This window comes from Octopus bimaculoides, chromosome 23 (genome assembly GCF_046866305.1).
Source record: "Octopus bimaculoides isolate indiv1 chromosome 23, ASM4686630v1, whole genome shotgun sequence".
NCBI lineage: Eukaryota > Metazoa > Mollusca > Cephalopoda > Octopoda > Octopodidae > Octopus > Octopus bimaculoides.
The window spans coordinates 12,790,635-12,818,244 of NC_142950.1; the positions used below are offsets into that span (position 1 = coordinate 12,790,635).

The 27,610-nt window shown below is 41.9% G+C and overlaps 1 protein-coding gene across 1 annotated transcript in view; it reads right to left on the reverse strand.

Moving 5' to 3' along the window:
- LOC106872619 (regulator of telomere elongation helicase 1 homolog) overlaps positions 1 to 27,610 on the reverse strand; it is a 169,714-nt gene that overhangs the window by 139,862 nt on the left and 2,242 nt on the right. The window contains exons 2-4 of the mRNA XM_089340714.1: positions 25,139 to 25,303; positions 19,634 to 19,865; positions 15,620 to 15,704 (exon numbers count right to left, since the gene is read on the reverse strand). Coding sequence (XP_089196840.1) covers positions 15,620 to 15,704; positions 19,634 to 19,865; positions 25,139 to 25,303 — 482 coding nt within the window. The remainder of the gene's footprint in view (positions 1 to 15,619; positions 15,705 to 19,633; positions 19,866 to 25,138; positions 25,304 to 27,610) is intronic.

Here is a 27,610-nt window from a genome sequence, read left to right on the forward strand (position 1 = left end):
AAAGGCCACAATTGCATGCATCCGGTGAGTGGCAATCGCACCATGACAACACACTTGTCCATTCAGTGCAGCAGTTTTTGATTAGGCACAGCATTCCGCAGGTCCAACAACCACCATATTCCCCAGATCTCGCCACATGTGACTTTTCCCTCTTTCCAAAAATCTAACCCCGTTTGAAAGGAAGAATACAATGAGGCAGCTGCTGGTTATCCCAGAAAATGAGTTCCAGGAATGCTTCTAACAATGAAAACAATGCTGGATTAAGTGTGTGGCTTCCGAAGGGGCCTACTTTGAAGGAGATTGAATGTCAAATTGGCATGTGTTGTAGTTTTGTTTTTATAGCACCAGTTCAGATACTCATTGATCAGACCTCATGGTGGTGGTTGTCTACTCCTTACACAGAGTTTGACCACCTCCTGCACCTACACCTTAGCCCTTTCATGGCGTCTGATGTGGCTTTTTAAACCAGACAATGTTCTAAAAAAACACCCACACAGATTGCACCTCTGATTTGAACTACCAATACCTGCAGGTAAGTTCTGCTCATTGTGGATCTTAACATGTCTTTTAAGACCCCCATTGGATTTGCAAACCTTCTGGCATACACCACATTCAAACGTGTGCACAGACATATAGTCAGAATAGCTGTTTGAAGTTTGTTTTCCATGGGTTCGCAGGTGAGATTTGAGGCCAGCCAAGGACAGACATGGTCTGTCACAGACTGTGCACACAAAAAGACCTCATACACATATACATACATACATATACACATATTCATACATATATATCTCTTTTACTCTCTCTCTCTCTTTTTTACTCTTTTACTTGTTTCAGTCATTTGACTGTGGCCATGCTAGAGCACCACCTTTAGCCGAGCAAATCGACTCCAGGACATTCTTTGTAAGCCTAGTACTTATTCTATCAGTCTTTTGCCGACCTGCTAAGCTACGGGGACGTAAACACACCAGCATCGGTTGTCAAGCGATGTTGGGGGGACAAACACAGACACACAAACATATACACACACATACATACATATATATATATATATATATATATATATATATATATATATATATATATATATATATATACACACGACGGGCTTCTTTCAGTTTCTGTCTACCAAATCTACTCACAAGGCTTTGGTCGGCCTGAGGCTATAGTAGAAGACACTTACCCAAGGTACCACGCAGTGGGACTGAACCCGGAACTGTGTGGTTTGTAAGCAAGCTACTTACCACACAGCCACTCCTACAAATAAATTCCATCCAAGGATTATTATTACTATACCTACATATAGATATACATATATTCATATATAAACTACTTTTGCCATTTTCACTACCTCACAAAAAAATACCAACTTCAACACTACCACCACCACCACCACCACTACCTCAACAACAACACATGACAGTAACAACTGTAAAAATATTGCCAAATTCCATAAATTTTCTTGAAAGAATCCAAAACTTCACTTTCCCTTCCATCACAACATCCTCACCCCCAGAACTTCAACAGCCATACCATCACACCACCACAACTGCTACGATAAGCATACCACTACCATGACTACCACACCATCACTACTACTACCACTACAATAACTATAGTATTATCACCACCACAACTATTATAATAACCATACCACTACAATGACACCACACAACTACCACCACTACCACTATCACAACCACCACTACTACCACTGCCACCACCTCACGCACTAACAAAACCATCCAAGCATTCTTAATGAATTCTTTGGTATTTCAATGCTTTAATCTTTCCAGAGAATCATCTTTATCTCAAGGGTGTGGTGGTGGTAGTTGTAGTGATGTTAGCACTGATGGTGTTATATAATGGTGGTGGTGGTGGTAGTGGTATTGCTGGTGACATACGATGTTGGCAATGATGTTAGTAATGGTGGTGGTGGTGATGGTGTTGGTGGTGGTGGTGATGGTGGTGGTGATGGTGGTGGTGATGGTGGTGGTGATGGTGGTGGTGGTGGTGGTGGTGGTGATGGTGATGGTGATGGTGGTGGTGATGGTGGTGTTGTTGTTGTTGGTGGTGGTGGTGTTGGCGGTGGTGTGGGTGATGGTGTTGGTGGCAGTGTTGATGACGGTGGTGTTGGTGGTAGTTATGGTGTTTGTGTTGGCGGCAGCTTTGGTAGTGATGGTGTTGGTGGTGGCATCGAAATGTTGGCAACATTCATGTTGCTGGTGATATGCGATGGTTGTGATGGCAGTGCTGTCGATAGCGATGATAGTGACGACACTGATGTAGATTCCTAAAACTACATTTCTATGCACAATTGAGAAAATAAACAACAACACACACACACACACACACACACCCTACACCCAGTATTTGTAGACATAATTGGTAAGTTGATAATGCCGATTGCCATGAAAGATTAGTAAGACACACGCACACACAGAGAAGCAACAATTGTTAAAGTACAAAGTACCATTATATATTAGTAATAATGATTTTTCTCACACTGGCACACAGCCAGATATGTGGTGAGAGAAGGAAGGTCAAGGTGATAATGAAACTGATTCTGGTACTTAGAGGAGTGGAGGAGGGTAGGCAGGGCTGTGTGGTTAAGAATACCACTTTGTGACCATGTGGTGAAGGGTTCTGTCCTGCAAAGTGGCACCATGGGCTCGGTGGCATGTGTCTTCTTTTATTCTCTAACCTCAGGCCAATGCCTTGCGAGTGAAACGAAAAGACAGAATTTTCATGGAAACCAGCAGCAACATTATCATTGTCATCGTCATCACCATCGTCATTATCATCATCACTGCCATCATCATCTTCACTGTTGTTGTCATCAATACCATCTCAACATCCATTTCTCCATGCTTGCATGGGACAGATGAAGTTTATTTGAGGCAAATTTTTCTATGACTGGAAGCCCATCCTGTCACCAACCCTCACCTGTTTCCAAACAAGGTAATATTTCCCCATAGCAAGACATATTCTTGCTCAGTATCAGAAAGAGACCACTCGTATGACAGGGACAATCATTTTACAGCTATTACATAATGTCAATACAAGGAGACACCAAACCATACAAAAGACACACACACGACATGCTTCTTTCAGTTTCCATGAACCAAATCCACTCACAAGGCTTTGGCTGGCTCAGGGCTATGGTAGGAGACACTTACCAGGAGTGACTGTGTGGTAAGTAGCTTGCTTACCAACCACATGGTTCCAGGTTCAGTCCCACTGCGTGGCACCTTGGGCAAGTGTCTTCTACTGTAGCTTCGGGCCGACCAACGCCTTGTGAGTGGATTTGGTAGACGGAAACTGAAAGAAGCCCGTCGTATATATGTATATATATATATATATATATATGTATGTGTGTGTATATGTTTGTGTGTCTGTGTTTGTCCCCCCCAACATCACTTGACAACTGATGGTGGTGTGTTTACATCCCTGTAACTTAGCAGTTCGGCAAAAGAGACCGATAGAATAAGTACTAGGCTTACAAAGAATAAGTCCTGGGGTCAATTTGCTCGACTAAAGGCAGTGCTCCAGCATGGCTGCAGTCAAAGGACTGAAACAAGTAAAAGAGTAAAAGAGAGAGTAAAGCGTGGGATTGAACCCAGAACCATGTGGTTGGGAAGCAAACTTCTTAACTCACATGCGTACACATGCTGGAATCTCCTGTCGAAGATGACATATGAGTATTCAGTTTTTGCTGAATGACCTGCACAAATTATTTGTTCATAGTGATCAAACTTTTGAGCTAATCATTAGCTTACTCCCTCCATCAAATTGACATTACCTGAACAGGTGCACTGCATAACACATGCTAGATGTCAAAGTGATCACAGAGCAACATGAAATGAAGTGTTTTGCTTAAGAGCACAACGCATTATCCAGCCTAGGAATTGAAACCATGATCTCACAATTATGAACACAACACCCTAACCACTTGGCCATGCACCCTCACATACATATACATAACTACATATATGTATGATTGTATGTATGTGCAAAATGGCACCCGTGAAATCGTAGTTGTTGCTGTTGTCAGTGTCATGCTGGTGGCACGTAAAAAGCACCTGTTACAGTCTTGAAGTGGTTGGCGTTAGGAAGGGCGTTCAGCTGTAGAAACCTTGCCAGATCAGATTGGAACCTGGTGCAACTCTCCAGCCTACCAGTTCCAGTCAAACCATCTAAGCCAAGCTAGCATGGAAAGTAGACACTAAATAATAATGATGATGATGATATCATCATCATCATCATCGTTTAACGTCCGCTTTCCATGCTAGCATGAGTTGGACGATTTGACTGAGGACTGGTGAAACCAGATGGCTACACCAGGCTCCAATCTGAATTTGGCAGAGTTTCTACAGCTGGATGCCCTTCCTAATGCCAACCACTCAGAGAGTGTAGTGGGTGCTTTTATGTGCCACCGGCACGAATGCCAGTCAGGAGGTACTGGCAACGGGCATGCTCAAAATGGTGTATTTTACGTGCCACCTGCACAGGAGCCAGTCCAGCGGTACTGGCAACGATCTCGCTCGAATGTTGGTAACGGTCACGCTCGAATGTTGGTAACGGTCACGCTCGAATGTTGGTAACGGTCACGCTCGAATGTTGGTAACGGTCACGCTCGAATGTTGGTAACGGTCACGCTCAAATGGTGCTATTTACGTGCCACCGGCACGAAAGCCAGGCAACTGGTGCTCTAGCAACGATCACACTCGGACAGTGCTCTTAATGAGTTACTGGTACTGGTGCCATCTCAATTTCGCTTTCACTTGCCCCAACAGGTCTTCGCAAGCCGAGTTTAGTTTTCAATGAAGACGTTGGCATGGGTGCCAGTCTACAAATTTAGTTCGATTTCGATTTCACTTGCTTCAACAGGTTTTCGCAAGCGGAGTTTAGTATCCAAAGAAGGAATGTTACGCATAAGTGGGCTGGTTAGATTCCTGGGAATAAATAAACCTTATTTGGAAAATTTAAAGGGTTAGCAACAAGAAGAGTATCAGGTCCCACAGAACACTGCCTCTATATTCAGAAGCAGTGGCATCACCACAACCACTGCTGCTACTACTACAACAACTTTTTTGTCCTAGACTTTATCTCACTTCAATGTAATGTCTACACATTCATACACATAGATGCAACCAACACGTTCCTCTGATTGAAACGTCATACTACCATTTAGTATTCAAGACCTACCCATCATCAACCAGGGCCCTAGGTCTCTAAGGCCCTGTTCCATATCTTGTTAGGTGAAAAATCTCGTGATAGGATGGATGGTATGGGAGGGTAGAGGATCAGAAATCAGGACACAAAAGGCTGGCCCAGACAATAATTATGTCTCTTAAGGCCATCCATACTTATTACTAACGAGATGACACTCATTACTAGAACTCTGACAGCTAATATTGATTGACCCTTTAACATTCAGATTACTCCATCAAATGTAATGCTTATTTATTCATATAGTTTTCAATTAATCATGCATTATCTCATAGCTTCAAAATTCTTGATGATGTGATTGTTTATTTTTAGAATGACTTTGTAAGGTAGGTCAAAGAGGCTGGATCTGGTCAGCTTGAATACAAAATAAATAGAATATTTGTGCCAGATATGGCCAGATTAAATGCTAAATGACCAAGGAGGTGTTGCAGTATATTAGCAGCGAATAGAATCTTTCCCTATAACAAGACCAAAAAACTTGCAGAGATAAGGAGATCCTTCTACAGTTGTCAAGAAAACTTCTTTAATCCTTTAGCATTCAGACTACTCTCTCAAATGTAATGTTTATTTATTCAATGAAAAAATTCGGTGAAATCTGTGAAGGTAGAGTCAGGAGATCAAGTGGTAATCTGGGTGGAATGCTGGTATATGGATGAGGAGAAGTGCTGAAAGTTCGAGAAGAGGTTCAGATATGCAAGTCCAAAGAGTAGGCAGTTCAGTCAGGATCAAACTATTTATTTGTTCACATTGTTTTAAATTAACAAGATCTTGATGTTGTGATAGTTTATTTTTCAGAATGACTTTGTAGGGTAGGTGTGAGAGGCTGGATCTGACCAGTGTTAACATAAAACAGCTAGAATATTTGAGCTGGATATGGCCAGTTAAAATGCTAAAGGGTTGTAGAGACATCATCATCATCGTTTAACGTCTGCTTTCCATGCTAGCATGAGTTGGATGATTTGACTGAGGACTGGTGAACCAGATGACTACACCAGGCTCCAATCTGATTTCTCATGGTTTCTACAGCTGGATGCCCTTCCTAACGCCAACCACTCCGAGAGTGTAGTGGGTGCCTTTATGTGCCATGGGCACCAAGGCCAGTCAGGAGGTACAGGCAACGGCCACGCTCAAAATGGTGTATTTTACGTGCCACCTGCACAGGAGCCAGTCCAGCGGCACTGGCAAAGACTTCACTCGAATGACTTTTCACATGCCAGGGAGGCAACGCTGGTAACGATTATGGTCCAATGGTGCTATTTACATGCCACCGGCATGGAAGCCAGACAGCTGGTGCTCCGGCAACGATCACGCTCGGACGGTGCTCTTAGTGCTCCACTGGTACAGGTGCACTCTCGGATTCAGCCTCTCACATGACGTTGCAATATATTAGTCATAAAGAATTTTTCTCTATAACAAGGAAACCAAAAGACTTGTAGAAATAAGAAAATCCATCCACAGTCATCAAGAAAGCTTCTTTAACCCTTTAGCACTCGGATTACTCTGTCAAATGAAATTTCTTATTTATTCAAAATGTTCAGAATTAATCATGCATAATCTTGTAGCTTTGAGATTTTGATGATGTGACTGTTTATTTTTAAAACATTATAGGGTAGGTGTGAGAGGCCAGATCTGGCCTGTTTGAACATAAAATAGATAGAATATTTGGGTCAGGTGTGGGCTGTGTTTAAATTCTAAAGAGTGAATAATACTGATTGGTAAGACAAATTGCTAAACAATCTTGTTTGATTAAGCAATAATGGTGACTGTTAAAACTAACTGCTGTACTAATAATCCCAACTGATGACTAATCACTGAAGTAATAATCCTGATTGATTAAGCAATAACATCACTACGACTAATTACTGATATAATAATCCTAATTGATTAATAACAGTGGTTTCGAATTTTGGCACAAGGCCAACAGTTTTGGGGAAGGGTAAGTTGATTACATTGACCCCTGAGTTCAACTGGTATTTATTTCACTGACCCCAAAAGGATGAAAGGTAAAGTTGACCCCAGCAGAATTTGAACTCAGAACATAAAGACAGACGAAATGCCACTAAGCATTTTGGCCAGCATTATTCTGCCAGCTCACTGCCTTAAACTGATTAATAGTGGCCGTTGCCAGTACCGCCTGACTGGCTCCTGTAGGATTTTCGAGCGAGATCGTTGCCAGTGCCCCTGGACTGGCTTGTGCGGGTGGCACATAAAAGACACCATTTCGAGCGTGGCCGTTTTCGTGCGGGTGACACGTAAAAGCACCCACTACACTCTCTGAGTGGTTGGCGTTAGGAAGGGCATCCAGCTGTAGAAACTCTGCCAAATCAGACTGGAGCCTGGTGTTGCCATCCGGTTTCACCAGTCCTCAGTCAAATCGTCCAACCCATGCTAGCATGGAAAGCGGACGTTAAACGATGATGATGATGATGATGATGATGATTGTTAAGACTACTAATCAATGAAGTAATAATCTTGATTGATTACACGATACTACTGATTGCTAAGACTAATTAAAGAAGTAATAATATTAATTCTTAAGACAGATTGTTGAAACAACACCATTTATTGCTGTAGTAGGTATCCATTGAAGGCACATGACTCAGTGGTTAGAGCGTCGAGCTTACGATCGTGAGGTTGTGAGTTCGAATCTCGGACCGGGCTGCATGTTGTGTTCTTGAGCAAGACACTTTATTTCACGTTGCTCCAGTTCACTCAGCTGTAGAAATGAGTTGCGACGTCACAGGTGCCAAGCTGTATCGGCCCCTTTGCCTTTCCCTTGGATAACACTGGTGGCGTGGTGAGGGGAGACCGGTATGCATGGGTGACTGCTGGTCTTCCATAAACAACCTGGCCCAGACTTGTGCCTTGGAGGGTAACTTTCTAGGTGCAATCCCATGGTCAGTCATGACTGAAGGGGGTCTCAGCAGGCATCCGTTGGTCCCAATAGACAATGGATCTGCATCCAAAGAAATTGTGTCAGCTGCTGATGATGGTGCAGCACCTGTTGTGACAGTAGAGGCTCACACAGGAGTGGTAGTCACGCATATAGTGACTGCATTTGAAGGAGCTCTGTACCGGTGCTACTGGTTTTTACTTTCAATGGGTATACTGGGCTTCAGATATTTGTACCCCAGTGTCACTTTGATGGCATGTATTGCTCTCTCACTCAGTAATAATAATAATAATAATAATAATAATATTTTCTACTATAGGCACAAGGCCAGAAATTTGGGGGAGAAGGGGTAAATCAATTACATCGACTCCAGTACTTGACAGGTACTTAATTCATCGACCCCCACCCCCACCCAAGCATGAAAGACAAAGTCGACCTCGGCAGAATTTGAACTCAGAATGTAAAGATGGATGATATTCTACTAAGCATTTTGTCCAGTGTGTTAATGATTCTGCCAGATTGCCACCTTAAATAATAATAATAATTTTTTCTAATTTTGGCATAAGTCTAGCATTTTTTTTTTTTAAGGAACTGGAGTATCCCCTGTATTTGACTGATACTTATTTTGTCGAGCCCAAAAGATGAAAGGTGAAGTTGACCTCAAAGGAATTTGAACTCAGAAGATAAAGCCGAAAAAAATGCTGCTAAGCATTATGTCTTACATGCCAATGGTTCTGCAAGTTTACCATCTTAAGGTTTCAAATTTCGGCACAAGGCCAGCAACTTTTTAGGGGAAGGGTAAAGTTGATTACAGTAACCCCAGTGCTTAGCAGGTAATTATCTTATCAACCCTAAAAGATGAAAGCCAAAGTCAACATCATCATCGTTTAACGTCCGCTTTCCATGCTAGCATGAGTTGGACGATTTGACTGAGGACTGGTGAACCAGATGGCTACACCAGGCTCCAATCTGATTTGGCAGAGTTTCTACAGCTGGATGCCCTTCCTAATGCCAACCACTCCGAGAGTGTAGTGAGTGCTTTTACGTGCCACTGGCATGAAGGCCAGTCAGGCGGTACTGGCAATGGCCACGCTCAAAATGGTGTATTTTACCTGCCACTTGCACAGGAGCCAGTCCAGCGGTACTGGCAACAAACTCGCTCGAATGCCTTTTCATGTGCCAGGAAGGCGATGTTGGTAACGATCACGCTCAAATGGTGCTATTTACATGCCACTGGCACAGAAGCCAGACAGCTGGTGCTCTGGCAACGATCACGCTCGGATGGTGCTCTTAGTGATCTACTGGTACAGGTGCCATCACAATTTCGCATTCTTGGCAGAATTTGAACTCGGAATGTGAAGATGGAAGACATGCTACAAAGCATTTTGTCTGACATGATAATGATTCTGCCAGCTTGCCACTTTGACAACAATGATGATGATGATGATGATTATAATCCTTTCTACTACAAGCACAAAATTCGAAAATTGCAGAGGAGGAGGCAGGGGTGCAGTTGATGTAATCATCGACTGCAGTGTTTAACTGCTACTTATTTTAATGACCCCAAAAGGATGAAAAGCAAAGGTGAACTCAGCAGAATTTGAACTCACAAAGTAAAACCAGAAGAAATGCTGCAAACCACTCTGTCCAGTGTGCTAACGATTCTGCCATCTCATTGCCTTTTTGATGATAATAATAACTGTAATTAATGATATGAATCTTCTAAAACCAACCTGAACTGTCGAAACACTTATCCACATTACTAATACACACACATACACATACATGTAAATAAGCATATAGGCATGGCTGTGTGGTAAGAAGCTTCCTTCCTTTTGGATTGTCTATTGGCCCGTCGAAGATACGACTCGGTCCTTATAGACAATCCATATTGGCCTCCGCAGGTGTATGCAGAGGTCATCAGTGAAAATGAAAAACGGATAGTGGAAGAAAGCTGTGACAAGGACAAGTTTGCCTCCACTGATCCGGGCCAGCCAGTGCAGGTTTTCCTGCAGGCAGCAGGATACTTGCTTGGTGGCCCGGATGAAGAAGATTAATTGAACATGTATTTTTATTGATTGTATTTATTGAACTTATTGAACAAAGTTTTCGAGGGGTTATCGGTCGGCGGGCGCCGGTGCCCTTCCCATTGATATTTCATCATTTATGTTATTACCTTCATTCCATTAATGTCTGTGTCCAGCCCGCAGCTACTTTATGTCCGTCTGTCCTTGTTTGTCCCCTCTTTGTAAGGCCTTAACCCTTTAGTGTTCAGATTACTCTGTTAAATGTAATACTTTTTCACTCAAATTGCTTTGAATTAATAATACATTATCTTATAGCTTTGAGGTTTCAATGATGTGATTGTTTATTTTTAGAATGACAATGTGGGTCAGGTGTGAGAGGCTAGATATTGCCAATTTGAATATAAAACATGTAGAATACCTGGGCCAGTAATGGCCGGTTTAAACACTAAAGGGTTAATGGCCAATAAAAATGAAATAAAGAAGCTTCCTTCCTAACCACATAATTCTGGGTTCAGTTCCACTGCGTGGCATCTTGGGCAAGTGTCTTCTACTATAGCCTCAGGCTGACCAAAGTCTTGTCAGTGGATTCGGTAGACAAAAATGGAAAGAAGTCCATCATATGTGTCTGTGTCTTTGTGATCTTCACCACTGCTTGACAAGCAGTGTTGGTGTGTTTACATCCTCATAACTTAACAGTCCAACAAAAGAGACTGATAGAATAAGTACCACACTTTCAAAAAATTAGTACTGAGGCCGATACATTCGGCTAATAATTCTTTAAAGTGGTGCTCCAGCATGACCGCTGTCAAATGACTGGAATAGGTAAAAGATAAAAAAGATGTATCTGTCTGTATATGTGTGTGTGTGTGTGTGTGTGTGTGTGTGCGTGCGTAAGTATAACGTGCACCAGTGCTTTGCCAGCATCCTTACACATGCAACAACAAAAGCAACAGCTATGCAGCAACAACAGCATTGCGCAGCTGGTCATGTGTCAATTGCGTAAACAACAGATGCAACTGTTTAACTGGCTCAACAAGAACAACAACTGAACTAAATGCACCTGACTTGCGGTTGTTACATGACTAAGTGGTGTTCTACAGTCGAACAGTTGCAGGTGCTCAGTAAAGCTAGGAGCGGGGGGTAGTAGTGGTGGGAGGACAGCTGCCAGTCTAAATACCCTCCCCCACCACCACCACCTCAGGTTGGGCTGTACCCTTAAATTTATTCAAGAGTGACCCCCTGCATTTTCTTCTCTTTTTTTTTAGCTGACAGGAAAAAAAGGTGAGGAGGGAAATGGAGCTTGTTTAATGTAAGCAGCCCATCACTAATGACCTAGTCTAGGTCATTGCCATGGAGACAATATGGTGGAGAAGGATACAGGAAGACCCAGTCTCTCTTTCTCATTCACACACGCGCGCGCGCATGCGTGTGCACAACTTCAATGGTTTCATGCTTTCTCTCTAAAGGCATGTAGTCCAGCGGTTAGAGTGCTGCACTCATGATCATAAGACCACGATTTCAATTCCTGAACTGGGCAGAGTGTTGTGTTCTTAAGCAAAAGCACTTCATGTCATCTTGTTCCTCTCCCACTCAGCTGTTAAAGAATTCCAATAATATCTGGAAAGTTAACCCTGCAAGGGATCAGCATCCTGTTTGGGGTCAGGGAGCATATAATAATACCAGTCACTTAAATGCTATGGAAACTGAATTAAGCCCCAGCTTTATGAATCCTGGGTCCCATAACAGATCTAAACTCCAAAGCCTAACTGCTGATGATTGGTGGAGAACAACAAAACACCAAAAACCCTATTGATGCTAAAACAACAGCTAAATCTTTCTCAATTCATCTCTCGTTTGTTTTAAATAAAGACCGATACATTGAACGACGGAGTGACTCATATAACTTGTTGCTGCACTAATATTTGTCAGTATTAATGATTCATCATCATCATCATCACCACTGCCATCATCAAGATAGAGGAAGCCTCATTGTAACCACCTGACCTGCTAGAAATAGCAGCAAAAGCTACCTCAAACCGCATGGTAATCTCCTATACGAGAATAAGGCCCATTAGGTCAGTGGATCTTTTATCTTTTTTACTCGTTTCAGTCATTTGACTGTGGCCATGCAGGGGCATTGTCCTAAAGTTGTTTTAGTCCAACAAATCAAGCCCAGGATTTATTGTTTTGTAAAACCAGGTACTTATCCTATTGGTCTCTTTGGTTGAACCGCTAAGTTACGGAAATGTAAACACACCATCACTGGTTGTCAAGCAGTGGTGGGAGACAAATACAGGCCCAAAGACACACACAGATATATACATTCATACATATATATACATATATATATATATATATATATATATGACAAACTTCTTTCAGTTTCCGTCTACCAAATCCTCTCACAAGGCTTTGGTTGGCCCAAGAATATAGTAGAAGACACTTGCCCAAGGTGCCACACAGTGGGACTGAAACCAGAACAATGTGGTTGGGAAGCAAGTGTCTAACCACACAGCCACACCATGTATTCCCTCTTCCCCTTATCTGTTTCATCTCCTAATTAAATTACATAATTAACTGAATAGTTATCTTATGTTAATTAAGTAATTATATATTTTACAGATCAGCCTTTCAAGGTTTTGAACACACTTCGCAGATTTCTTCACTGTTAGCTTTGTGGAAACCCCAAGGTTCTGTAGACAGACACTAGGGGTCGGTGGAACCCCAGAGGTATATGGGCCCCCAGAATAAGAACTACTACATTAGATGTCTGCGACTGTCCCCCACCACCACTTGACAACTGGTGTTACATGTGTGTGTGTGTGTTACTGTTTTCTTACCCAAATATTATATAATAGCTGTAAACAAGTGTCACCATCATACAGTGTCCATCATATCCAATCTTCCATGAAAACATGTCTGTTCATAAGGCTCCTGTGCAGGTGGCACGTAAAAAACACCATTTTGAGCGTGGCCGTTGCCAGAACCGCCTGACTGGCCCTCGTGCAGGTGGCATGTAAAAACACCCACTACACTCTCGGAGTGGTTGGCATTAGGAAGGGCATCCAGCTGTAGAAACTGCCAGATCAGATTGGAGCCTGGTGCAGCCATCTGGTTTGCTAGTCCTCAGTCAAATTGTCCAACTGATGCTAGCATGGAAGACGGACGTTAAACGATGATGATGATGATGATGATATATATATATATATATATATATATATATATCTATATATATATATATATATATATATATATATATATATATATATATAAGACAAGGTAGAAAATGCTAAAATAATTTTATCATGAAGAACATTTTAGTACCAGTTTCAGTCTTTGCGACTTTTTCAACTGAGAGTAAAGCATGAAAAACAATTAAATTGTGGAAAAATTTAATGAAATGTTTTTTAAAATATATTTCCATAGTTTTCAAATGCAAGGGACATTTTCCTTTTTTCTGTCTGTCTCTGTCTTTCTTTTTTACTTTTGTGAGTTCTAGCACCAGTTAGTAGTAGTTTGATAGAAATACTTGTCTTTGATTTATATAAACACACATACATATACACATATATATAAACACACAAATATATATAAGAGGAATAAGAGGGATTAAAAATCCACGCAACTATCAATAAAGCACAGTTTTAAATGAATTTGGTAAACTATATCCAACAATCAAATACTGATAAATGCAGGTAGAGAACACATCCAAGGTAATTCCTCATGTATTTTTGGAAATATTAACTTCAATGATATTTTCTATATCTAATATATGTTAATACAATTAAAACAATTGTCGGCTTTATAAGGGGAATTCTACAATAAAGATGTAATTTATTTTCTGTATGTGTTTTTGTTGCAAACAGGAAAAATAGAACTGAAAATATGAGTATATGTATATTTTTATTAATATTTAGCAGAAGTAACAGAGTGACTCAAGGTCCAAAAGTCTCATGTGTTGGTGCTCATCAAACTACTTACTCTCAGACCTTGCATAACTCTGTTACTTCTGCTACATCATCATCATCATCATCGTTTAACGTCCGCCTTCCATGCTAGCATGGGTTGGACGATTTGACTGAGGACTGGTGAAACCGGATGGCAACACCAGGCTCCAATCTAATTATATATATAATTCTATCTATCTATACACACATATACATATCTACACATGTATATATCTATACATATATATACACACACACACACACACACACACATATATATATATGTGTGTGGCCTGTGTGTTTTCTGTACTCTGTTTATCATTTTGTCCTTTTTTTTTTTGCAACGTCCTGTACCCAGATATGTATCTATATATACATGTAGATGAAGGTATGTACATACATGTACATATATATGCATATACTCATTATTTGTATACACATATATATATATACACACACACACACACACACATATATACACATATATATATATATATATCTACACACACACACACACACATTATATATATATTTATTAATTTTTGTTTTAATATTCAGCTATAATAAAGATAATTTTACATTAATATGATGGGTTACACTTTTTTTAGAGTACAAATTTACTATTCTCAAACAAGGATATATATATATATATATATATATATATATATTATTTTACATGTTGCAATCATTTTGACTGCAGCCATGCCTCAAAGGGTTTTAGTCGAAGAAATCGACCCAAGGACTTATTCTTTATAAGCCTAGTACTTATTCTATCGGTCTCTTATGCCGAACCACTAAGTTACAGGGACATAAACACACCAACATCAGTTGCCAAGCGCTGATGGGAGGACAAACACAAAGACACACACACACACATATATATATATATATATATATATATATATATATATATATATATACACACACACAACGAACTTCTTTCAGTTTCTGTCTACTAAATCCACTCAGAAAGGTTTGGTTTGTCCTAGACTATACTGAAGACACTTGCTCAAAGTGCCACACAGTGGGACTGAACCTGGAACAATGTGGTTGGGAAGTAAGCTTCTTACCACACACCCACACCTGCTCCCATGTATGTGCATATATATATATATATATATATATATATATATATATATACGCACACACACAGTGATAAGTTTGTACATGTTATTCTGTATGTGTCTATAAAGTATTTGTGTGCATATGTATGTACAGTGTATATCTATATGTTTGGTGTGTGTGTGTGTGTGTGTGTGTGTGTGTGTGTGTGTGTGTGCGTGTGTGTGTGTGTGTGTGAACGCATATCTATATATATAGTTTGTGCAGTGGCATGTTTGTATCTATATTTAGATACAGGAGTGAATGTTGTTTTGTGCCCTGTATGCCCACTGACAGTGAACTTTCCTCCATTGTTCTGTAAGTGCTGTACACTGCTTCATACCCACAAACACTCCTCCCTGCCAGCTCCCATCACCTGCCCCACCCATCTGGCCATCCCTTATGTTCCAAGGTTTACTGACCTGCTGTAGGCACTCCTCTTCAATTCCTGGACAACCTGAGTCAGCTGTGAGTGGGTACGTGATGCATAGATGATCTTGGGTGCAACTGGAATATTAAAGGTTGAATTAGTGAGATGCCGTTAGCGTTAATAAGTATCAGCACGTCCACACCATCGACACAGTCAACACGCACACGCACACACATGCGCACGTGCATGCACACACTCAGATCATAAATACATTATGAACATCAATAGACCCATACCACCACTCCCATCGACACAATCACCCCTAACCAACACCTCAACGCAAACCCATCACCGTCACCACCACCTCAACCCATCCACAATGCCAACACATTAACATGTCTACAGTATCGACATGTCAATTTCTCTGCATTGTCAACATCTCAACACAACTATACCACCTCGACGCATTCAGAACACTGGTACATTAACACATCTACCCCACCGACATGCCAACACAACTACACTGTCGACATGTCAACACATTTGCACCGTCAACTCAACATGTCCACACTGTCAATCCATCATACAAACATCACCCAGTGTCAACACACACCTCCACATGCACAGGTCTACAACAGGCCCACCCATTTAATATGGCCACCACACAGTGACATTATCAACACGGTCATTAACATAGCCAGGTAATCATTAACATATTTACATCACCGTCATCAACATATCTATCACCACATGATGTCATCACCATGTGTATCACTACAGTCATCATCGTCATCACAACCACCATCATCACAATTATCGTCATCATCGTCATCACAACCACCATCATCACAATTATCGTCATCATCATCATCGTCATCACCACCATCACCAATATATTCTTACTGCGTCAATGTAATCACAGGATCAGAGAGTCAAACAATTACATTGCGGTTGCTGACATTGCCAAGTGGTTAATAAGTTTGCTTTGCCATCATGAAGTTTCAGTTTCAATCCTAAAACATGGCATCTTGAGCAAGTCTTTTTCTTTTATTAATTTCTCAGTTCAATGGACTGGTGTCCCATTCAGGGGCAAAAGAGGGGACAGATATGCCATGGAAACCAAATTAAGCTCCAGCTTTATGAGTCCCAGGGCTCACAACAGAACTAAGTCTAAGTTTCCTTAAGATCATAAGACCATGGTTTCAATTCCGTGACTGGGCAGTGTGTTTTCTTCTTGAATGAGACACTTTATTTCATGTTGCTCCAGTCCACTCAGCCACAAACGGGTCACACTGCAACAGCTAGGAAGTGAAACTCAGTCCATGAAAATTATGTAGGTGTCTGATGGGCTGTACCTGTATTTTAAAGGTTTGGCTTTAAAAGGTACTCGTGCCCATGACACACTAAAAGCACCTGTGCCAGTGACATGTTTAACGGACCCGTGCTGGTGACATGTTAAGGGCACCTGTTCCAGTGATACATTAAGGGCACCTGTTCCAGTGACATGTTAAAGGCACCGATGCTAGCAACACGTTGAAAGCACCTGGTACATTGTGGAGTGGTTGGCTTTAGGAAGGGCATCCAGCTATAGAAACCAAGCCAAAACAGTCCCAGTCACGCCATCTAACCCATGCCAGCGTACAAATTTGAAGGACAAGAGAGTGAGACTGGATCTCTGCAAACCATGCCCACTATAATTTCCATAGTGCAGGATGTTCAGCACACCAAGATACCACCAGCAACACCATCGGCACTTTATTCATAGGCCCAGTGGAACACCATGCAGCTGTGTTTTGTAGATAACAACATCATCATTTAACGTCCGCTTTCCATGCTAGCATGGGTTGGACGATTTGACTGGGGACTGGCGAAGCAGATGGCTACACCAGACTCCAATCTGATCTGGCAGAATTTCTACAGCTGGATGCCCTTCCTTAATGCCAACCACTCAGAGAGTGTAGTGGGTGCTTTTTACATGCCACTGGCACGAGGGCCAGTCCGGCGGTACTGGCAACAGCCATGCTCGAATGGTGTTTTTTATGTGCTAATAATAAAATATATAACAACCACAATAAAATATATAAAACATGAAAGGCTTCCTCACAGTTTCTGTCTACCCAATTTCACTCACAAGGCATGGCTGAATCAGAAATTATAGTAAAAGACACTTGCCCAAGATGCCTTGTAGTGGGACTGAACCTGAAACCACATGGTTACAAAGCAAACCTAATGACACAACCATGTCTTCACATGTCCCAGAATTAACTACAAGATGGTATCAAAAAGTTCCAGGGCTAGCTGTGTTTGATAGAAAATAACTTATTTAACTAAGTTTTAACATCATCTCCTTCGAAGCAGTCACGTTGCATAGCAATACATTGGTCGCAGTGTTCCTGTCACTTTTTGAATCCGGTCTCGAAGTGGTTTTCTATAAGCATGTCGAGGACCTTCTGTGATTCACTCTGGATTTCGACAATCGTGTTAAAACAGTGACCTTTGAGCAGCATTTTTATTTTGAGGAAGAGATAGAAGCCTGCAGGTGCTAAATCTGGTGAATAGGACAGGTGCAGAAGCAATACCAGGTTGTTTTGGGCAAAAAACTCACAAATGAGGAGAGCTTGGTGACAGTGAATTGTGAAGAATCTAATTCTTTGTGCTCCACAGATCCGGTTGCTTTCACCAAATGTGTTCCCACAAATGCTCAATTGATGGTCTGACCCTGGGGGACAAATTCTTGATGCACAATACCCCATTTCCAAGGGTGGCACTCTCGATAGGTCTTCCAGATCGCTCATTGTCTTCCAGGGATGTTCTTCTACTTTTGAAGCACCCTTGCATAAGACCCATTGCCTTGTCAACACAAACTTGCCAAAGCATGCTCAATGTCTCTGTAGAAAATTTCCCAAGCTTAATGCAAAATTTTATGTTGGCTATTTGTTCCTGTCAATGACAAAATTGCAGACTACAGCATACATGTGATCACAAAAAACACAAATGTCATAAGTTGTGACGTAAATACAGCGATGTCACTCAGCACACTGCTAGCTCTCACTGTGCATGCAATCATGTGCTGCCATCTGTTGACGCAATACAAAACTAGTTTGGGAACTTTTTGACACAACCTTGTATTTATTTCAATGAAATTGGCAAATTTTATAAAAACTAACAGAATTTTATGTTTATTAATTATGATATCAAAACAAATAGATTTATAAATCTTATGTTTAAACTTCGTTGAAACTTTTCAATATGTGCTGTCTATCATCATCATCATCGTTTAACGTCCGCTTTCCATGCTAGCATGAGTTGGACGATTTGACTGAGGACTGGTGAACCAGATGGCTACACCAGTCTCCAGTTTGGTCTGGCAGAATTTCTACAGCTGGATGCCCTTCCTAACGCCAACCACTCCGAGAGTGTAGTGGGTGCTTTTATGTGCCACCAGCACGAAGGCCAGTCTGGCAGTACTGGCAATGGCCACGCTCAAAATGGTGTATTTTATGTGCCACCTGCACAGGAGCCAGTCCAGCGACACTGGCAACGACCTCGCTCAAATGTCTTTACACGTGCCAGGAAGGCGACGCTGGGCACAGGTGCCATCACAATTTCGCTTTCTATATCCCTGAAAATTTCAGATCTATCCTCAGCATTGCAAAACCCATTTTAAAACATTTCAGGAGTTATCTCTTGCACTGCTAACTGAGTGCGTTCAAGTTCATCTAAACTAATGCTCCATCCTGGGGGTGACCGTAGAGAAAATGTTTGCAGCCAAATTGAAAAAAAGTTGTCGTGAAGTAGGATCCAACATGAATGAAAATAAAATTATAAAACAAATTATAAAATTATAAAACAAATTATAAAATTATAAAACAAATTATAAAATTATAAACAAAAATTAATTTATCAATTTTTAACACATATTAAACATAATAAACATAAATAAAAGTGAGTTTTTAAAAAAAGGGTCCAATTTCACTGAAATAGATGGCTAATTCTGGGACACCCTGTACATAAAGTCGTGACAGTGTTCAAATAAAACCTTCAGAATAAAAACAGAGATATTTACCAAACTCCTGTGCTTCTCCCCATGAGGCACCAGTCGAGGTGGTCAGCTGGTTTGATAAACTGTCCAACACAATGTTTCCCTCATCTTTACTGCTTTCACCAAATTCCTGGACTCTTCCTTGCTTCTTCAATGCCACCTGAGCTTTGTAGTCTTGCAGCCATGCAAGGGTAGAACACAAGAGGCAGAGGGTTTTACCAGTCCCTGTAGGACTTTCCAAGAGGCCGTTCTGATTCTGCAGGAATGAAATGGAAAAGATAACCATTAATAATGATTTTTACGAGGGGTGCTGAAAAGTTCCTGGCTTTTAGGGTATCATGAAAGGCCTGGTTGGAGGCCCAACCTTCTGAGTTCTTTAACAGGGCTTAGAAAAACTGAAGGACTGTTTCAATAAGTGTGTGAATCTGAGAGGGGAATATGTTGGATAAAATCATCATTAACTGATCCTCCTCTATTTTCTTTTACTCAAAGACAAAAATTTTTCAGCACCCCAGGGTAGCTTGGCAGAAGGATAGCTAAAAATTTGGCAGGAAGGGATTAGTTAATACCGTCAAACCCAGTCCTTGGTACTTGACTGGTAATTTATTTTATTGACCCTAAAAAAAGGAACAGCAAAGTTGATTCTAGCAGGATCTGAATTCAGAACAAATACCACAAGGAATTTTCTCCATTTCTCCAACACTAACCATTCCTCCAATCTACAGTAATCATCATCAACAACATCATTCTATTGTTATTTAACTCCAGGTCAACCCTGTTCAAGCAGACCTATCTATGATTTCAGGCATTCCATCTATGAGAAACCTGTCTTATTGAGAGCATATAGGATTTAATGTGTATTTAATGTATTTCATAAGGCAGGTTTTTTACAACTGGATACTCTTCCTGTTGCCAACCTTCACATGTTTCCAACTAATGTAATATTTCCCCATGGCCAGATGTATTTTCACAGAAGACTGGAAACAAAGGACATAAACTGCATGATGGCGACACTCATTTACAACTATGATGTAATGTCAGAAGAAGACATAAACATCATCATCGTCATTTAACGTCCGCTTTCCATGCCAGCATGGGTTGGACGATTTGACTGAGGACTGGCAAGCCAGAAGGCTACACCAGGCTCCAATCTGATTTGGCAGAGTTTCTACAGCTGGATGCCTTTCCTAAAGCCAACCATTCTGAGAGTGTAGTGGGTGCTTTTACGTGCCACCGGCACGAAGGCCAGTCAGGCGGTACTGGCAACGGCCACGCTAACGATCTCCCTCGAATGTCTTTTCACGTGCCACTGGCACAAGTGCCAGGAAGGCGACGTTAGTAACGATCACGCACAAATGGTGCTATTTACGTGCCACCGGCACGGAAGCCAGACAGCTGGTGCTCTGGTAACGATCACATTCGGACGATGCTCTTAGTGCTCCACTGGTACAGGTGCCATACACATATATATATATATATATATATATATATATATCATCATCATCATCATCATCATCGTTTAACGTCCGCTTTCCATGCTAGCATGGGTTGGACGATTTGACTGAGGACTTGTGCAACCGGATGGCTACACCAGGCTCCAATCTAATTTGGCAGAGTTTCTACAGCTGGATGCCCTTCCTAACGCCAACCACTCAGAGAGTGTAGTGGGTGCTTTTACGTGTCACCCGCACGAAAACGGCCACGCTTGAAATGGTGTCTTTTATGTGCCACCCGCACAAGAGCCAGTCCAGGGGCACTGGCAACGATCTCGCTCGAAAACCCTACAAGGCCAGTCAGGCGGTACTGGCAACGGTCACGCTCAGGATGGTACATCTTATGTGCCACCCGCACAAGAGCCAGTCCAGGGGCACTGGCAACGATCTCACTTGGCTTGCCGGGTCTTCTCACGCACAGCACATTTCCAAAGTTCTCGGTCAGTAGTCATTGCCTCGGTGAGACCCAATGTTCGAAGGTCTTGCCTCACCACCTCAGCCTAGGTTTTCCTGGGCCTACCTCTTCCACGGGTTCCCTCAACTGTTAGGGAGTGGCACTTTTTCACGCAGCTATCCTCATTCATTCTCACCACATGTCTAAACCAGCGCAATCGTCTCTCTTGCACACCACTACTGACGCTTCTTATGTTCAGCTTTTCTCTCAAGATACTTACACTCTGACGGGTATGCACATTTACATTACACATCCAGCGGAGCATACTGGCTTCATTCCTTGCGAGCTTACGCATGTCCTCAGCAGTCACAGCCCATGTTTCACTGCCATGTAGCATGGCTGTTCGTACACATGCGTCATACAGTCTGCATTTTACCCTGAGTGAGAGTCCCTTTGTCGCCAGCAGAGGTAAGAGCTCTCTAAACTTGGCCCAGGCTATTCTTATTCTAGCAGTTACACTTTCAGCGCACCCACCCCCACTACTAACTTGGTCACCCAGATAGCGGAAGCTATCAACTACCTCTAGTTTTTCTCCCTGGAATGAGATAGAAGTTGTTTCCTGTTTGTTTACAGTGTTTATTGCACCTGAACATCTGCCACATACAAAGACTAACTTTGTAGTTAATCTGCCTTTGATATTGCTGCACCTCTTATGTGTCCATAGCTTGCACCGGGTACATCTTATAGAGTTACTACCTACTCCTTTACTGCATACTGAGCAGGGCCATCTACCTGAAGGGGTTTGTGTTTTATCTACCTTCCTACTTATTAGGATTTTGGTTTTTTGCTAGGTTGACTCTAAAGCCCTTTGATTCTAGTCCTTGCTTCCACACCTTAAACTTCTCCTCTAGTTCTGATAGTGACTGCGCAATTAGTGCAAGGTCATCAGCATAGAGGAGCTCCCAGGGGCAACCTGTCTTGAATTCCTCTGTGATCGCCTGGAGGACTATGATAAATAGGAGGGGGCTGAGGACGGAACCTTGGTGGACCCCTACCTCTACCTGGAATTCATTACTGTACTCATTTCCAACCTTCACCTTACTGACAGCATCTCTGTACATGGCTCGCACAGCTCTCACTAACCATTCTTCTATCCCAAGTTTCCTCATTGACCACCAGATAAGGGATCGGGGGACCCTGTCAAAGGCTTTCTCCATGTCAACGAAGGCCAGGTACAGAGGTTTATCCTTGGCTAGATATTTCTCCTGCAGCTGTCTCACTAAAAATATGGCCTCAGTGGTGCTTTACCTGGCACGAACCCAAACTGCATCTCATCTAAATTGATTTGCTCCCTAATTAGTTGGGCTATGACCCTCTCCGTAACTTTCATAACCTGATCTAACAGTTTGATGCCTCTGTAATTATTAGTGTCTAAAGCGTCACCTTTACTTTTGTAGCAGTTTACTATGGTGCTGCTACACCAGTCATTGGGTATGACTCCTTCGTGTATCACCTGGTTCGTAATACGGGTGACTAGGCTGTAGCCAACACTGCCAGATATTTTGAGCATCTCTGCAGTGATTCCTGATGGGCCGGGGGCTTTCCCTGTCTTCGTACTCTTAATTGCTTTATCTACCCTGGTACTGTCAACTCGGATAGCTGGTCCCTCTGTTGGGTCGACATACGGCAGGCTCTCTTTCTCCCATTCATTCTCTTTATTAAGCAATCTATCGTAGTGGCATCTGCAGACCTCTTTCTTTGCATCCTCATTTAGTGCAAGCGTACCATCATCCATGCGAACACATTTCTCTCCTACAACATCACTATTCTCTCTCCTACACTGTCTTGCAACACGAAATACCTCGAGTCTTTGGTCCTCACGGCGCAGAACATTGGCAAATCTTTTCTTATCTGCTTCCCCTCTGGCTAAATAAACCTGTCGCCTAGCTTCCCTTCTGGCAGATTGGTACAATTCCCTGCTCCCACCGTTCTTCCAGTCCTTCCAAGCCTGTTTCTTTTGTTTAATAGCCCCGTCTACATCCTTGTTCCACCACCACGTTACTCTGGGTTGAGAGGGGACTTTACACCAGCCACAGATCTGGTCGGTGGCTCTCAACAGGTTGTCCCGCAGAAATCTCCAATTGTCTTCCACGTTGTATGATATATATATATATATATAGGCACAGGTGTGGCTGTGTGGTTAGAAGTTTGCTTCCCAACCACATGGTTTCAGGTTCAGTCCTACTGCGTGATACCTTGGACAAGTGTTTTCTACTATAGCCTCCGGCCAACCAAAGCCTTGTGAGTGGATTTGGTGGAGAGAAACTGAAAGAAGCCTGTCGTGTATATATATGTGTGTGTGTGTGTGTGTGTGTGTGTGCGTCTTTGTGTCTATGTTTGTCCACCCCTATCATTGCTTGACAACCAGTGTTGGTGTGTTTACGTCCCCATAACTTATGACTCAAACAAGCAAAAGATAAAAGATGCACACACACACACACACACACACACACACACAATAAGCCTCTGATGGAGACCTAGGAAGACATGGAACAGATTACTGAAGTCCGATCCCGATCTCAAAGATGCTGAGATGACAAAGGAGCAGGACATTTGGTGCTTTGCTGTACTCATGAAGACCCATCCACCACAACAAATTTGATATCTTAAAAACCATCTTGGTAATGCTTATCTGTGAAAGGCTCTGCCCCTCTCACACTGCCACCGTCCCTGGTCCCCGACTCGTCAACCTTTCTCCTCCACCACCACCACCACACTAATCATCTCCTAAGACTGATCCCTTCTTTATCACCTGATAGCAGAATAGGCACATACTACATCCTCGTGGCTTTCTCAGTTACCTCTCTTCCCCCCACCCCAAATCACTTCCATTTCCTCATTATCTTCCCTTGCTTACATCCCATACTGCTTCAGTCATGTGATCATTATACTATGGTAACAACAACACAACCAGCCAAAGAACAATACCTATATAGCATCACTCAACCTATTAGAAACAACAGCAAAATCTCCCTCAAAAACCATCTGACCATACCATTAAAAAAAAAAAAAAAGAATCAAAGATATTAGACATTGTAGGTGCAGGCATGGCTGTCCGGTAAGAAGCTTGTTTCCTAACCACATGGTTCCAGGTTCAGTCCAACAGCATGGCACCTTGGACAAGTGTCTTCTACTATAGCCTCAGGCCAACCAAAGCCTTGTGAAAGGATTTAGAAGAAGCCCGTCGTATGTATACATCATCATCGTTTAATGTCCGCCTTGTGTGTGTGTGTGTGTGTGTGTGTGTCTCCCATCACTTGACAACCAATGTTAGTATATTTACGTCCCTGTAACTTAAGTTCAGCAAAAGAGACTCATAGAATAAGTGCCAGGCTTAACAAAAAAAAGTACTGGGATCGATTCATTTGACTAAGATTCTTCAAGGTAATGCCCCAGTATGGCCATAGTCTAATGAGAGAAAGCACTAAAAAGAGAAGAAATAAAATGTGTTGTCCTACAATAACGTGGGGGTAGTCACAATTGGAACATATTTGATCATAGGTCTACTCAACCAGAGCTGACCTGAGGTTAAACAACAACAACAACAACAAAAGTAAAAAAAGGGTTATTTCATAAGCTGACCTCTTGTAAACATGTGATCACCTTCTTCATGTAGTCCTTCTGGCATTCATAGGGTTTAAACGGGAAGTTTATATTCACCCCCATCACATTCAGTAAAGGCATGATGATGCTTGCTGAGAGATCTAGATGAGGAGGAGAAAGGAGGAAACAAGAGGTGGGTGGACACTGAAAAACAAAAGAAAAAAGGTAAAGAAATAATTATAACATTTATTAGTGAAAGACACAATATTAACCCTTTAGTATTTAAACTAGCCATACCTGGCCCAAGTGAAGGCGCATGGCTCAATGGTTAGAGCATCAGGCTCACAGTCATGAGGTAGTCTTTTACCTGGCCCAAATACTCTACTAGGTTCATGTCCAAATGGTCCAAATCTAGTCTCTCATATCTACCTTACAATGTCAGTCTCAAACTATATAATCACATCACTGATATCTTGAAGCTACAAGGTAATGCATGATTAATTCAAAACAATGTAAATAAATAAGCATTACATTTGACAGCGAAATATGAATGCTAAAGGGTTAATACCGAGATGTAATATTTATCTCTACTCAGACAATGATGTTCTGTTAGAACAAACTATACTTTGGTAGTTACCACAAGAGAACCTCTCCTATTGGCTTTTGATGCAAAATGTACTCTTGTCTATATTACTAATGGGGAGATAAATCAAAAGTGTATTTTGCACCAAAAGCCAATAGGAGAGGTTCTCTCATGGTAACTACAGCAGTATAGTTTGTTCTAACAGAACACCCTTCAGCATTTAAACTGGACATATCTGGACCAAATATTCTACTTGTTTTATGTTCAAACTGGTTATATCCAGCCTCTCACACCTATCCTGCAATTTTATTCTGAAAATAAACAATCGTATCATTGAAATCTCAAAGCCACAAAATAATGCAGGATTAATTGAAAACAATATCAATAAATAAGCATTACATTTAAACAGAGTAATCTAAATAGTAAAGGATTAAGTGGAGATAAATTATAATATAGTACAGGATTTTATATATCATCACCACCACCACCACCACCACCATCATCGTCATGCTTCCCACCACCAATGCCACTACCCTCATTTAATGTGTTCCATAGTGGAACAGGGTGAATGCTTTGATAGAATAAGATGGATATGAGAACTGCATCATACTCCAATGTCTGCTTTGGCATAGTTTCTATGGCTGGATGCCCTTCTTAATGCCAGCCAATTTACAGCATCAACAGGTTGCATTTTAGTAGCACCAGCACTAATGAGGTCACCATGGAGCTTGCAAGAATAAGGTTCTCCATTAACTGAGCAGCAACCACAAACCAGAGGGGAAGGCAGCTTCATGTCAAGTGATGAGAGGTTACAAGAAAGGGTGGGAGCAATCGAGGCAGAGCTGCAAAGAGAGATAAAAATGGTGCTTATAAGGGTTCAGGGTGGACTCTATGATGGTGGTGGTGGTGGTAGCAAGGGGTGGGGTGTAAGCAGCCTCCAAGGAGGCTGGATAAAGATACCAAGGATTGTATGGAAAGAGTGGAGGATAGCAAGCGATAGAGTAGGGGTGGAAATATACTAAATGGACAAGGGTCAAGAGGCAAGAGGGAAGACGATGATAAATGTCAGTTGAATCGAAAATAAAGGAGAGTTTCCTGGACATGGATTTATGTATCCTTTGAGAAGCTACAATCCTCTGAGTAACAACAGTTATGTAACTTATAAACTGCCTACCCACACACACAAGTGTAGCCTAATGGTTAGGGTGTTGCCATCATGATCACAAGATTGTGGGTTTGATCATCCATCCGCTCCTCAAAGGATCTGTCTTGCAAGTTATTTGTTGATCTCAATGGTGCTGATGCCATATAAAAAGCACCTAGACCACTCTGTAATGGCTGGAATTAGGAAGGGCATCCAGCTGTAAAAACCATACCAAAGCAGACATCACTGGTGCTGCTGCCATGTGAAAAGCACTGAGTTCACTCTGTAAAGTGGTTGGTATTGGATGAGGCGTCCAACCTTAAAACTATGCCAAAGCAGACCTCCCTGGTGCAGGTGCCATGTAAAAAGTGTCCAATACACTTTGTAAAGTGGTTGGCATTGGGAAGGGCACCCAGTCATAAAAACCATGCCAGTCTTCACTATAAAGTGGTTGGCATTAGGAAGGGCATCCAGCCATAAAAACCATGGCAATATAGATAATGGAACCTAGTGCAGTCCTCTGGCTTGCCAGCTTCTGTAAAGCAATCCAATCCATACCAGCATGGAAGACGGACATTAAACGATGATGATGAATCATACACCAGCATTGTGTTGTGTCTTGAGCAAAACACTTCATTTCACTTTAACTCCAGTCTACTAAACTATAAAGGGATAACCTGGTGAAAAACTGGCGTTCCATTCAGGAGGAATGTTGACCTGCCTGCCTAGCTAGTGGGGTGGCATCACTTGAAAGACACAACAATGCTAGGAAGCGCATTGAAAC